This window comes from Rousettus aegyptiacus, unplaced genomic scaffold (assembly GCF_014176215.1).
Source record: "Rousettus aegyptiacus isolate mRouAeg1 unplaced genomic scaffold, mRouAeg1.p scaffold_m13_p_15, whole genome shotgun sequence".
Classification (NCBI taxonomy): Eukaryota; Metazoa; Chordata; class Mammalia; order Chiroptera; family Pteropodidae; genus Rousettus; species Rousettus aegyptiacus.
This window is the reverse complement of record NW_023416290.1, coordinates 32,320,116-32,332,920: the sequence shown is the minus strand read 5'-3', so window position 1 is coordinate 32,332,920 and position 12,805 is coordinate 32,320,116. Positions and strand designations below refer to the sequence as shown.

General features: G+C 36.6%; 1 protein-coding gene across 7 annotated transcripts in view; it reads left to right on the top strand.

The window, feature by feature from the left end:
- STK3 (serine/threonine kinase 3) overlaps positions 1–12,805 on the top strand; it is a 275,174-nt gene that overhangs the window by 184,698 nt on the left and 77,671 nt on the right. For all 7 annotated transcript variants that reach the window (XM_036232892.1, XM_016157839.2, XM_016157837.2 and 4 more), the window contains one exon: positions 2,027–2,219. In XM_036232892.1, the coding sequence (XP_036088785.1) occupies positions 2,027–2,219 (193 nt within the window). The remainder of the gene's footprint in view (positions 1–2,026; positions 2,220–12,805) is intronic.

Below are 12,805 nucleotides of genomic sequence, written 5' to 3'. Positions count from 1 at the left end.
TAAAGAGCATCTTTTCTTCATACTTAATATTACTGATTTGATTCTTCTGTGAATTTACATTTAACCCATTTCCTATTTGCCCTGAGAATACTTGCTGGCGGCACTTGGGGCTTCAGTGTTTACTTTAAGATAACTGACGATTTCAGTCCTAACCTTACCCCAAATTTGCCATGAAATATCTTGCTTTTATTCTTATTTTCATATTGCTCTAGTATATTGATAGTCTTTGGAAACAAATGACATCATTCTGTTTACAGGATTCTGTTTTTAGTAGTGGTGCTTCATTTACAAAATATAGTAATTCTCGATTGTTGAAAGTGTTGAATCCTAGAAGACATAGCATTCCTATGTGTGATGTCAGCATCGTTCTCAAACAGTTGTTTGCTGAAGATTCATTTGATGAATCTGATTTATGTATACATTTCTGTTACATTAGGATTAGAGACAAGTTCTGTTTAAAAGTAACTTCCAAGACCAGTCTTTATATTTTCACATTGAAAGCCAGTCAGATTTGCTTCATCCTCAAAGAGCTTGTTTATGTAAAATTAAATTAATGCTGGCAGCAAGCTGCATTTTTTTTTTAATGGAAAATGGGTTAAACACTAATGGCTAGGATATGACAAGAAAAGTGCAGGCAGTATAAGAAAAAAATAGATAAATTGGATTCATCAGAATTAAAAACTTTTGTATATAAAGGTGAAAGTGAAAAAACAACCTTTAAAATGAGGGGAAATACTTGCAAATTACATATCTGATAAAGGGTTAATATCCAGACTGTATAATGAACTCCTGCAATTCAACAACAGCAAAAAACAACCTATATCAAAAATGGGCAAAGGACTTAAATAGACATTTCTCTATGTAGGAAGATATACAGATGGCCAATATGCACATGAACAGATGCTCCACATCACTAGTCTTAGGGAAATGTAAATCAAACCACATAGCCATTAAAATAAATAAATAAATAAAAATAAGTGTTGGTGAGGATATGGAGAAATGGGAACACTGGACTGGTGGCGGAATGGTACAGCCGCTGTGGAAAACAATTTGGCAGTTCCTCAAAACATTAAAAGTAGAATTACCATATGGTACAGAATTGTAATTCTAGGTATATACCCAAAAGAATTGAAAGCAGGGCCCCAAATAGATACTTGTATATGAGTATTTATAGTAACATTATAACCAAAAGTCATGAAGAACATAACTTCCATCAACAAGTGAATGAGTAAACAAAATATGCATGTATATAAACACACATAGATATATATGAACATTATTCAGCTTTGAAGGAAATGTCGATACATGCTACAACTTGGATGAACCCTAAAAAATATACTAAGTGAAATAGCCAGACACAAAAGGCCATATATTGCATGATTCTACGTATATGAGGTACCTAGAATAGGCAAATTCATACTGAAAGAAAGTAGAATAGAAGTTACCATGTTTTGGGGGAAGGGAGGACTGCAGAATTATTTTTTAAAGAATACAAAGTTTCTGTTAGGGAAGATGAAAAAGTTCTGGAAATGAATATAGGTGTCAGTTGCACAACACTGTGAGTGCACTCAGTACCCCAAAACTATACACTGAGAAATGATTAAAATGCTAAATTTTATGTTATGTATATTTATTACAATTTTTTAAAAAGCAGATGGTCTTTGTATAACATTATAAGCATTATTATGGCTGTTACACTATTAACATGTTCTGTTTTTAATGAGCTCTTTTGTGTTTATTTTGTCACCATATTCTTTTGTTACGGATTTGTCGATCACTTACCTATCTTAATCCTTATTTTTAAAACACCAGCCTTCTATTTCATCAAACAATTTCTGTTGCTTGAGCTTTAATTATCTAAAGCTTTTGGGTTATTTTGGATAACTGGCTCTTATGATAACATTTCTATGTATATTAAAATAGTAATAGTAGTATTTAAAATATAATATGCTCATACTGTTGTTAAGAATTAAGAAATCCAGCTGTTTTAGAAAAGTCTTCCTTCATTGCAGTATTTTGCTTGCAGGATGAAGATGAACTGGATTCTCACACCATGGTGAAGACTAGTTCAGAAAGTGTGGGCACGATGAGGGCTACAAGCACGATGAGTGAAGGGGCCCAGACCATGATTGAACATAATAGTACGATGTTAGAATCTGACTTGGGGACCATGGTTATCAACAGTGAGGATGAAGAAGAGGAAGATGGAACTATGAAAAGTACGTGGCTTCTTCGCATTGAATATTAATTTTCTATTTTGAAAGTATATTTATACAGAAACCAGATAGTTAGGTCTTACTTTTTTAGCCAGTTGTGGAAAATATTCTTTCTTTGCTTTATTTAACAGTAAAAGAATATGGCAGAAATAAACTAAAAAAACAATTTTTTTAATATAGCAGAAAGCAGCACATCTTTAACTTAGAGTATGGAACTTTTTTCCTCTTGAAGAATGCTAATCGTAATTTAATTTGTAAAGTATTTTAGAGATAAAAAGATAATGTTTCTAGCAGTTACCTTGCCAGTTAAAAAAGTGAACTGAAAATTCTGTTCCAATATTACATGACGTTATTTCATGTTTAAATTATCAGTGAAGCCGCAGTGACAGAGGCGTGCAAGCTAAGGGAAGAAATAAAAGTTGATGTGGGAAAACAAAAAAAGAAACATTGGAAGGAAGGATCAAGAGACAGGGATACTCATGCATGAAATTCAATCTGGTGTGTATTTACTACTGCTTGTCACATGCGAGGCACAGTGCCGAAGTGCTACAGGGGCTAAAGGATGATTAAGACATTCTGTCTGATGTTTATTGCTTACAGAGTGAAGAAGACAGAGATACTCTCACAGACTAGCACTTCTTTATAATACATATGAATATATTTTGAATATATAATCATGTGTATGTATGGCTCTCTAAGATTACAGTTAACACTGTAGGACATTGTGATTTCAGTTATAGACAAAAAACAGGTTAATTACCCTCTGACACCTACTGACCTTTCTCTTTCTGCACCACTCTAGGCATGTGTGGTTATTGTCCAAGTCTAAGCACTAGGCAGTTTTCTGCCACACAGGACTGCTTCTACACGACATGGAGGCAGTAACACATGATTTCTTGCATTGCAGAGTCTGGAGAGTTATATTTAAGGGGTTTGCTGATATTGCAAAATGGATATAGATAGAAATTTCTTCTCTGACATTTCTGGGGTTGGTTGGTTGGTTTCTTTGCCTACCTCTTTCCTTTTTGCTACTCCGAAATCTTACCTCATAGCTTAAAGTCATTTGGCTCACTGCTATTGTTTTCTTCATATAGACTAGTATCTAGGTGATTATGGTTGTATACATTTGAAAGAGGGGGTCAGGAAGCACAAAATGCAAACAGATTGCTATACAGTTAATCCTGGGGTGGGGTGGGGGTGGGAGTGGTAATGAATTTTTCTATTTCCCACAACTGGTGGATCTCCTGAGGCCTTGCCCTGGAAAGCATCATAAGATTGGATTTTCTGAAACTTTTTGGCTAGGCTTCTACTAGGACGGGTTTTTTGCATCCTTAGTGTGCCTATCCACCTATGTTGAATGGTTCTGCAGCCTCCAGAGACAGCTAGTGTTATGGTGCAGGTCTCTTCCACAAGCTGGTATAATTCTTTTAGCCAGGCTTTATGATTCTTAGCAGACCATTTAGAAGATCATTGGTTTAAAAAAATGTGTCTCAATGGAGTCTAATTCATGTTAGATTATTATATTTCAAGGAAGAGATAGGTGGTGATGATTTATCAGACATTATATTTAAAATTACATTGTAAATTTCTACATATTTTGTATAGTAACTTTTAGCTTTGACAAACACAGAAATCATTCATTATATGTTATAATTTTATGTTCTAAGTATGAATTTTTTGGAACAATTATATTATCAAAATCTTATTTCAATATGATTGCGCTTGTATGATCATATTATTGAGATCATATTGAAAGCCCATATTTACATTGATCAGATAGTTTATACAACTGCAATTGTTTTATGTACTATAGCAAGTTTTAAATTGAGCCAAGTTTCCATGTATTTTAAGTTTCTGCAATTTAGACATCATTCTGTAATGTGGGACTTTGTGTTTCCCAAAATCTAATCAAATGATGTTAGTGTAACCCCTAGAGATTGTCATACTGTACTATAGCAATAGTGAAGTTATTGAGGGAGAACTTACTTTTCCTGAAACTACATAATTGCTTTTACTTTTGTTTTCCCTCATGATCTAAATCTTCTTTACTGATTCTTAGATTAGTAGGTATGGCTCTCAGATTATGTTACATCAGTCAAAGCTTCATTTGCTAATGTGTCTTTAGCATTTTTATTCCCTAATATATTATAGAAATATATTACTTTTAATTTTTTAAAATCTCTAGTATATTGTGTACTGACGGTTCTGATTTCCATCACCTTTTCCACTGGAGTTTCAAATGAGTTGCCTAATTTAATATTCTTGTCAATTTAAATTGTTACATATATTTTTTATACTGTTACCTATGAAGACAAATTACAAACCTATTTTCCTTCTGCAAAGTGTAATTATTTGACTCTAAGAAGCAAAATTATTTTAAAAATCTTTTGAAGGAAAGTGGAGAAAAGTGACAAAAAAAATATTTAAAATTTTATCTTTTTTGGGCATGGTCCAAAAGTGGCCATGGACCTTGAGAGCATGTCCCAAGAACTCTCCCAAATGTGTTTTCAGCAGTGAATACATTATTTTTACCTTCCTCCTCCCACTCTTCCCATTCACATCTCTCTCAGCCTTTTCATTACCCATATATGGCCAGGCTTCACCAGGGTAACCAAGAATTTTCACAGTCTGACATCAGCCAATATTTACACATGGATCTCTACTCCCTTATAAGAATACTTTATCCAAACTGGTCTGTGCCAGTTGGGATTATGAATGGTTGAAAGTAGATATAAGCAAGTTGGTTGTCATTAAGGAAATCAACATTTAAGACATTTTATCCTGAAAAATGGGGAGGGCGGTTCCAGTCAAGATGGCAGAGTAGGTAAATGCTGCGCTTGCCTCCTCCCATGACCACATTAAAATGACAACTAAATTGTAGAACAGTCAACTTGGAGAACCATCTGAAGACTAGTTGAACAGAAACCCTATAACTAAGGATATAAGGAAGAGGCCAGATCAAGACTGTTAGGAGAGGTGGAGATGTGAAATGGGCTGGTCCCACACTTACATGTGGTGGTTGAGTATTGGGTGGGTTATCTTGGCTGCAGATGTCACCCTTAAAGAGCAAGGGACCTCACCCCCACAGCAGGGCTCCTCAGCCTACAGTTTCAGTTCTGGGAACAGGAGTCCTCACAAAATCTGGCCATGAAAACCAGAAGGAATTCCAACCATCCAGATGTGATGGAAGATAGCTAGAAACCCAGACGTCCACTTAAAGGGCCCACACAAAGACACACACACTTGCAGGCTCCCTGATCTCCATTGGAGGGACCACAGCTCAGGAGGTGCCACAGACATACAGGGATAGACTGAGTTGTGTGGTTTCAGGGCCAGGGCTGGAGAGACAGCCACGATTGTCCCTGTGTTGAGCCCTCCTGTACAGCCTGCAAACAGGTGCCATCTTACCTGTGTTGAGCCCTCCCTGCACTGGCCAAATCTAAATCTTCACTGGCCTGGCGAGCTTTGCTCAGTTCACCCCAGATAGAGAAAGGCAAATACAGAGAACAAACTGGTGATTGCCATGTGGAAGGGACGTTTGGAAGCTGGGCAAAAAAAGGCGAAGAGATTAAGAAATACAAATTGGTAGCTATAAAATAGTCACAGAGATATAGGGAGAGTATAGTCAGTGGTATTGTGGTGGCTGTGTGGTGGGTATGAACTAGTGAGGGGATCACTTGGTAGATTTTATAGGTGCCTGACTACTGTGCTGTGCACCTGAACAGGTTAAGAATCCGCTGTGATCAAATTGATGAGGTAGTAATTATTCCTTTGTGAGAGTGCAGTTGTTTTAAGCAAAGAGAAGACTGAGTCCTTTACCTTGTTCAGCTTAGCTCTGCTTAGTTCAGCTTAGCTCTGTTTTTATGGTAGAATTTTCTGGTCTTTCAGAGCTGGGGCTGGATTGTTAGCTCTGGCTGCTGAGGGGAAACTATCTGGTGTTATTTTCTGGTGAAGAGCCATAATCTCCAGTTAGGTTAGAGGCTGTGTTTTGTAGCTTTAGCTACTCTCTTATATCCTTAACTCCTCTACCCTACTGGTCTTTTCACCCTTTCTTGGCGAAATGTGACCATGGATTGCTCTACTTTTCCATCCTCTATGCATCTTCATTGTGGCTGCTGAATGCTGGTGGAGACAGTCTCACATGTGCACAGATGAGGACCAACAGCCCACAGCCTTCCGCCCCATTAGGCCCTCAGAATTTCCCTGTCGGCCTGTGTGTCTCTGCTTGGCTCTTTCTCATTCTACAGAGTAGCTATTTCATACCTTCGCTAAATCACTTCCTGCCACCTCTCCTCTCATTTTCAGAGATGACCTTGCTTCCTACTTCCAGGAGAAAATTAAACATTATGTGAGAATATAGAGAAGCTATATAGATGTTTTAAACCTGTACTTTGGAATAAAATAGGAAAATTAGAGTCATCCTTAACTTCTCTTTCTTCCTTTGCCCCCTCATTGAGTTAACATCAAGTCTCATCATATGCCTCCTAAATATCACTTCTTCTTCTCATCTCTGCTTGCATTTCTCTAGTGTAGGTGCTCACAGTTTCTCAGTCGTAAGGCCTCCTAATGGATCCCATGTCTCTAGTCTTGGTCCTTTGCCCTCCATACGGATTTCATCATCTCTCCTAAGCTTTTGGCCCTCCAGTTACTCCGTATTGCTCTTAGTATAGAGCCCAACATGAGTTAAAAGGCAGTAAGTGCTCTGGTCTCTGCTTACATTTTTGGTCTCATTTCTCAGTATACCTTCTTCCAGCTCCTCATCTCTTAAAATGCACATCTTTACCTTTGGGCATTTTCGCAGCCATAATGTCTCTGTTTTGCACTGCCCAATACCTCGCTATTTGAATTCCTGCCTCTTTGGCTAATTTATGTTCTCTCAGGCTCAGTCAAGAGAATAGAGGTAAATTTCTCAGGTTACAGCTATCAGTAATTGAGGGTCTAGTTTGGGGCAAACATTGTGCTCAGGACTTTACATGCATTATTTTATTGACTCCTAACAAGGACCCTGTAAAATAGAATTGTCAGGACCATTTACCGCTAAGGAAACAGACTTGGGAATCACGAAAGATTTATTCAAGATTTCATAGCAAATAATTGGTAGAACCAGTATACAGACCGAGGTTTGACCCCAGAATCACATCACTACTCTGGGGCTGGTAAGCTTGATGTCCCTCTTGGGCAGGATTCTAAAACATATGTGAGTTCTTTAGGAAAGGAGACCTAGATCATATAAGTCATCTCAGGTTAAGTGGGAACAAATATATCAGCATAACATAATTTCCTTTTTTTTTTTTTTTTTTTGACAGCATCGCTAAAATTCTAGATCAAAGAAAAGGCAGGGTTTGGGTTTTGTGTCTTAGGATTTTGGAAGAGTGCTTGACAAGGTATTTGATGATATCCTTGTAGACACTGTGTAGTTGAGAGTTCTGTTTTAAGGATTGAATGATTATACCCAATGGGCTTGTGTCAGTCAGAGTTTATTAGAGGAAACAGAAACTACTCTAAGTATTTGAAATATACAGAGATTTAAATAAGAGATGCGGATATTAATAAAATCAATGGGAAGGTTGAAGGAGAGGGCTGTGTAAGCTAGGCCTCCAGGACTGACTCCCCCAACACCACAAAAGTGATCCTGTATGCTACTACTGCTATAATCGGAAAGATAGTGAGTCCGGAGGCTGCCATTGGCACTGATGAGTTCAATAATCCAAATTGATTTCAATCTCTGTTGCTATTCAGGGATTGGAAAGCTACCACTTGCCACTACAACCACCCCTTAGCACCTGTGAGACTGGTGACTAGATGTTGGAATGCCGCTGTAAAAAAAAAGAAAAAGAAAAAAAGAAACCCATGTCTTCATAACTGTGCTTGCCATATGGAAATAACTGAGGTAACAGCCTCGTGGCCTCTGCCTCATTTCTTGCCTTCCTGGTTGTAAAAATGTACAGTTATCCAGGATATGGTACAAGGAGTTCTGGAAATGCAGTGTTGAACTCTCCAGTCTCTACAAAAAGAAGACTTACCAGAGGCAGTGGCACAGTGTTAAATAACAAATTGTTGTCAACCCAAAGAGTTCTCAGTATGTGCTTTAGGGCTCATGCCTCAGCCCCAGCTAGTTCAACGTTTTTTATAGAAACTTGGATGAAGCTATAGAATGAAAGTCCATTAGAATTTCAAATAACATAAAGTAGGACAAAATAAAAATATATTCTGTGACAGAATCAGAATCTTAAGAGATCTCCACAGACTGGAGCAATGGCAGTGTGGTGGACTCGATTTATAAGATAAACCCTGGTTTTGGGTCTATATAACTAATATTACTGTAGCAGTAGCCCCTCAAAGAAGATGCTAGTTCTGTAGACCAGAGCAGGGCCTAGGCATTTTTATTTTAAAAAGTAAATTTAAAAACAAAAATAAAAACTATAAGTACTTCTAAGGTGCAACTAAGACTGATAATCACTTTTGAACAAAGAAATAATCAGCTTCTCTCTACTCTCAGTGCCTAGACCTCACCTAGAAAATTTAGAAAGGATGGAGACACAGCAGAACACATTCAGCAGAGATCGAGCTGGCTGGTGAAGTAGTGGAGACCATGTCGTATTAAGACTGGGTGGAGGAATCACTAGTCAGGTTTAGGTTGTATGTTGTTAGCCTTTCATAACTATCAATGATTAGATAGTGGGTTAAATAATTTTAATTGAATACATATTTTTAAAATTTCTCCTTTGCACGTGCTTTTAAAATCACATAGTGATTTTAATATGTCACCATTTAGTGTTTCATTTTGAACAGTACGTAGATGTAGTTTCACTTAATTACTAAGAGAGAACAAATTAGGGGCTGCTTCAGAGTTTTAAGAGTTTATACTGGAAATAAATTCTAGGTTGATTTAAAAAAGGTTTAGGAGAGATACCAAGAAGGGAAGACTGCCCATTGAGGTATTCCTGCTCATCTCCCTGAACAAAATTGGATGAGACCTTTTGTTTGGAACAATACTTTCATGCCCCATTCTGTGCTTAGTTGCATCTCTCCCAGCTCTGGTTCAGATCTTCTTCCTCCTTGCTTTCAAAATCTATTTCAGAAAAGGGTCATATATGCAGATACAAATGTTTAATAATGTTTAATGTTCATGAGATATTTACATTTTCTTCCCCCAAAATTACATAGGTTTGAGCCAAAGAAGTAAATCGATAAGGATAGAACTTGAGATGCCAGGATAGTAGAGTGTGTAGGATGATTCACTTTCCAATTTCTCCAGAGATCTTACCACCCTTTCATGAAAAACTGTTGTATGCATCTTTAATTGGTAACATTAATCTTGCCCACGCATAGCAATAAAGGTGAGAACAGTAAACTACAGGTCCCACTCACAGCTGGGTGCAAATACCCATAATATTACTGGGCAATGAGAAACTATTTTCTCTACAGAGGTACTAAAGTGTGGCTACAGTGGTTTGGAGTCACTTGTGGGTACTGAATATGGTCTGCTCTTTTGTGTCCTCTTGGTCTGTGGAATGTTTAATGATGTGTAACCAAGCTCAGGCCTATTCATATAGGTATTTTGGTCTTAGGATACCTCTTTTCATAGCACAGAGCATAGACAAGCATGTAAATATTAGTCTTCCTTGTACAAATGAAAATTTGTCTTTCTTGTAAAGGCCTCTCAAAAAAAAGGGTTTCCACAGGCACACAGTGGTTATTACAATGCTCATTACTCACTCAGGAAGTCATTCTTTTTATTTAACTAAAATCCCTGGGCTTCAATTTGTCTGTTTCCTTTATTCTGCACTCATTGGGGATGGAAAACAGCTGGTCACTATTTTCTGTGCAAGAACCCTTCAGATATACTTGGATACTTATTAAATTGTATCCTTAGATTTTTCTTTTCCTGGCGGAACCATTTCAGTCTCTTTAACCTTTGTGCAGGTATCATTTTCTAAGCTTTTAATCTTTTTTATGAATATCCTCTGGATCTTCTCTATGTTGTCTCTATCCTCCTCTGTTTTAAAATACGATCTGAAGTTAAGACAAAGCTGACGTCAGTAGCTTCTGTATTAACATGCTGTTTATATGTGCGTGTGTGTGTGTGTGTATATATATATATATATTTTTTTTCATTATACTCTTGGTAATAAATTAAAGGACAAATTTCCAAGATCATTAACCAGGTGGATCACCCATCTTAAAATATTTTTAGAAAAACAAATTAGGTGATATTCATAAATCCCTTTGTTATTGAAATACATTATGCTAAAGTTATGATTGTTATTTCATTCTCTACACTTGATTATCTTTGTCATAATCATGCTATGAAATTAAACATTAAATTTTGAAAGCATTTTAAAAATGTCTTTATATATTTGAATTTCTATGAAGACTTTTCACCTGTTTAGAAGGTGTGAAAATTAAGAAAGTTAATGATTAATTGTGGGTGGACTAGCGTATTTTCTAAAGGTATTATATTCACATAATTTAGTTTCCTTGTATATGTTTGGCAGAATCCGTGAAAGAAAGGGAAAACAGTTTTTTCTTTAAAATTTCATATGCAAAAAAGGGATTGCATAGTGATTATTCTTTATTGCTAATGGGTTTTTGATTCTACAGCAAATAGTTGAAAGAATTGGCAAAATTAAGGAATGAGGTGATTTCCAACATTAAATATATTATTAAAATAAAAAAATATTTTTATAAGCTAGGGTCAAAATTCAGCTGCAACTAGAGAAATTGATGTCAGTATTATGTGATGATTCTTTCTGTTTTTTAAAAAAATACATTTGCCATAGCAACTACAATCACATATGACAGTGGTTACTATCTTGAAATTTCCTGCTTCACTCTCCTGTTAAAGGGCCTACTGTTTTTTTCTCTTTCGTAAAAAAACAAATTATAAGTCAGAAACTTCCTTTCTTTTGCACTCCCGTGAACATCTCTCTCCTTGGAGACTTGACTGCACACTGCCGGCATGTGTTTCATATTGTATAGTTAAATATCACTGAGCAGTTACAGCTGCCCACTCCCATTAACTTTTAAAACAAACATAACCTATTTTCCTCCCCAGAAAAATTTTTAAATTGTTTTTTAAATTCTTTGTGTGCAACAAAGATATACTGTAAATGTTAATGTTTTAAATTAAACAATGGAAAATATGTAGATGTACAAGCACATTTCAATAAAAAATTATGTCAGTCTATCTTGTTCTGAAGTCATCTGAAAAGAAACATCTAATGGAATAGACTGACTGTCTTCTTTTATGTAAGTTGATTTTTTAGACATTTGTCATTTTAAAATAATGAAATGTTTATTTTTAACCTAGGAATAGGTTATTTTCCAAAATGTTGACTGTAGAACCCAGCAGGAATTTTACCATAGGTTTTTAGATTAGCCTGTAAAAGACTCTTACAACTGTAATGTATCAGAAATGTAGTAATTAAACCACTATATAATGGTGGGGTTCGGGTTTCAAATTGAAGTGTTCCTTTAGTAAAACTGAAAATTACTGCTCCTATGTCCTCTATTTGGGAATAAAAATGTATCAATTAGGGTCTGAATTTGGCCATGTGGACCAGAAAGCCCAAGTAATAGTGGTTTAAACAAAATAGGATTAATTTTCCTCATTTAGTGAGAAATCCAGCAGCAGATTATCCATGCATTGGCAGAGTGATTTCATAATGTCATTAGACAGAGATCCTTTCTGTGATATCATCATTAGGGTATTCTTGTTTTCTTACAGAAAAACTACTAGTAAGCCATCAAATCTTCATTCCAGGCAGGAGTAAGGAGCAAAGAGAAATGAGCGGTACCAATATCAAGAAAATAGAGTTTTCCTAGAAATCCTCATCTTAGGTGTCAATGGCCAGAATTGTGTTACATGGCCACTTCGCCCTATAAGAGACACCGTGCCACCTCGAGGGAAGGCCTACAGATGTTAAGGAGGCAGCTTTTCATTTTGAGACACTAGGACACTGGGAACCTCCTGACTGGGGTAGGTTGGGAGCAGCACAGGACCATTGGGGATTGGTCTGCCTCTTCCCTTTCTATTTCTATTTCCACTACTTATTTCTTCTGATTTGGCTTTTATTTCTCTGACTCACTGCAGAAGAGAATACTGTTTTTCAGCCTTTTCTTTGCTCTCGCAGCCTGCCCAGCCCATCTTACTTTTTGTCGTCAAGGTTTTTATAAAAGATTAAAGTTTTCCCCATTTTATTCTCTGTAGTGGAAAAGCAACTTTTGAGATTTTATTTTTTTTCTCCTTTTCAATGCATGTTACTACTCTTGAAATGTAGGCTGTGTTAGAGTAGCTGCCTGTTGATCTCAGCCTTCCTTTAAGGCATTATCCTCCCACCCCCATAAGTGTAAGTTTCCAATAGGAAAAGATTAGTCTTCCATTTACTCAGATACAGAGGTCTGAATTAAGAGTCATTGGCATATCAGAAGACCACTATTTCATTACAGCACCAGGGTATTAGTAAAGATTCTGGGGTGAAGAGTTCAATACTTTCTATTTGAGGAGAAAGCAAAGAAGGCTTAACTAGAGTCTGCAGTGAAGCCAGCCTGACTGGAGGGAAAAGAGCAGCATAGGCCTAGCCTGG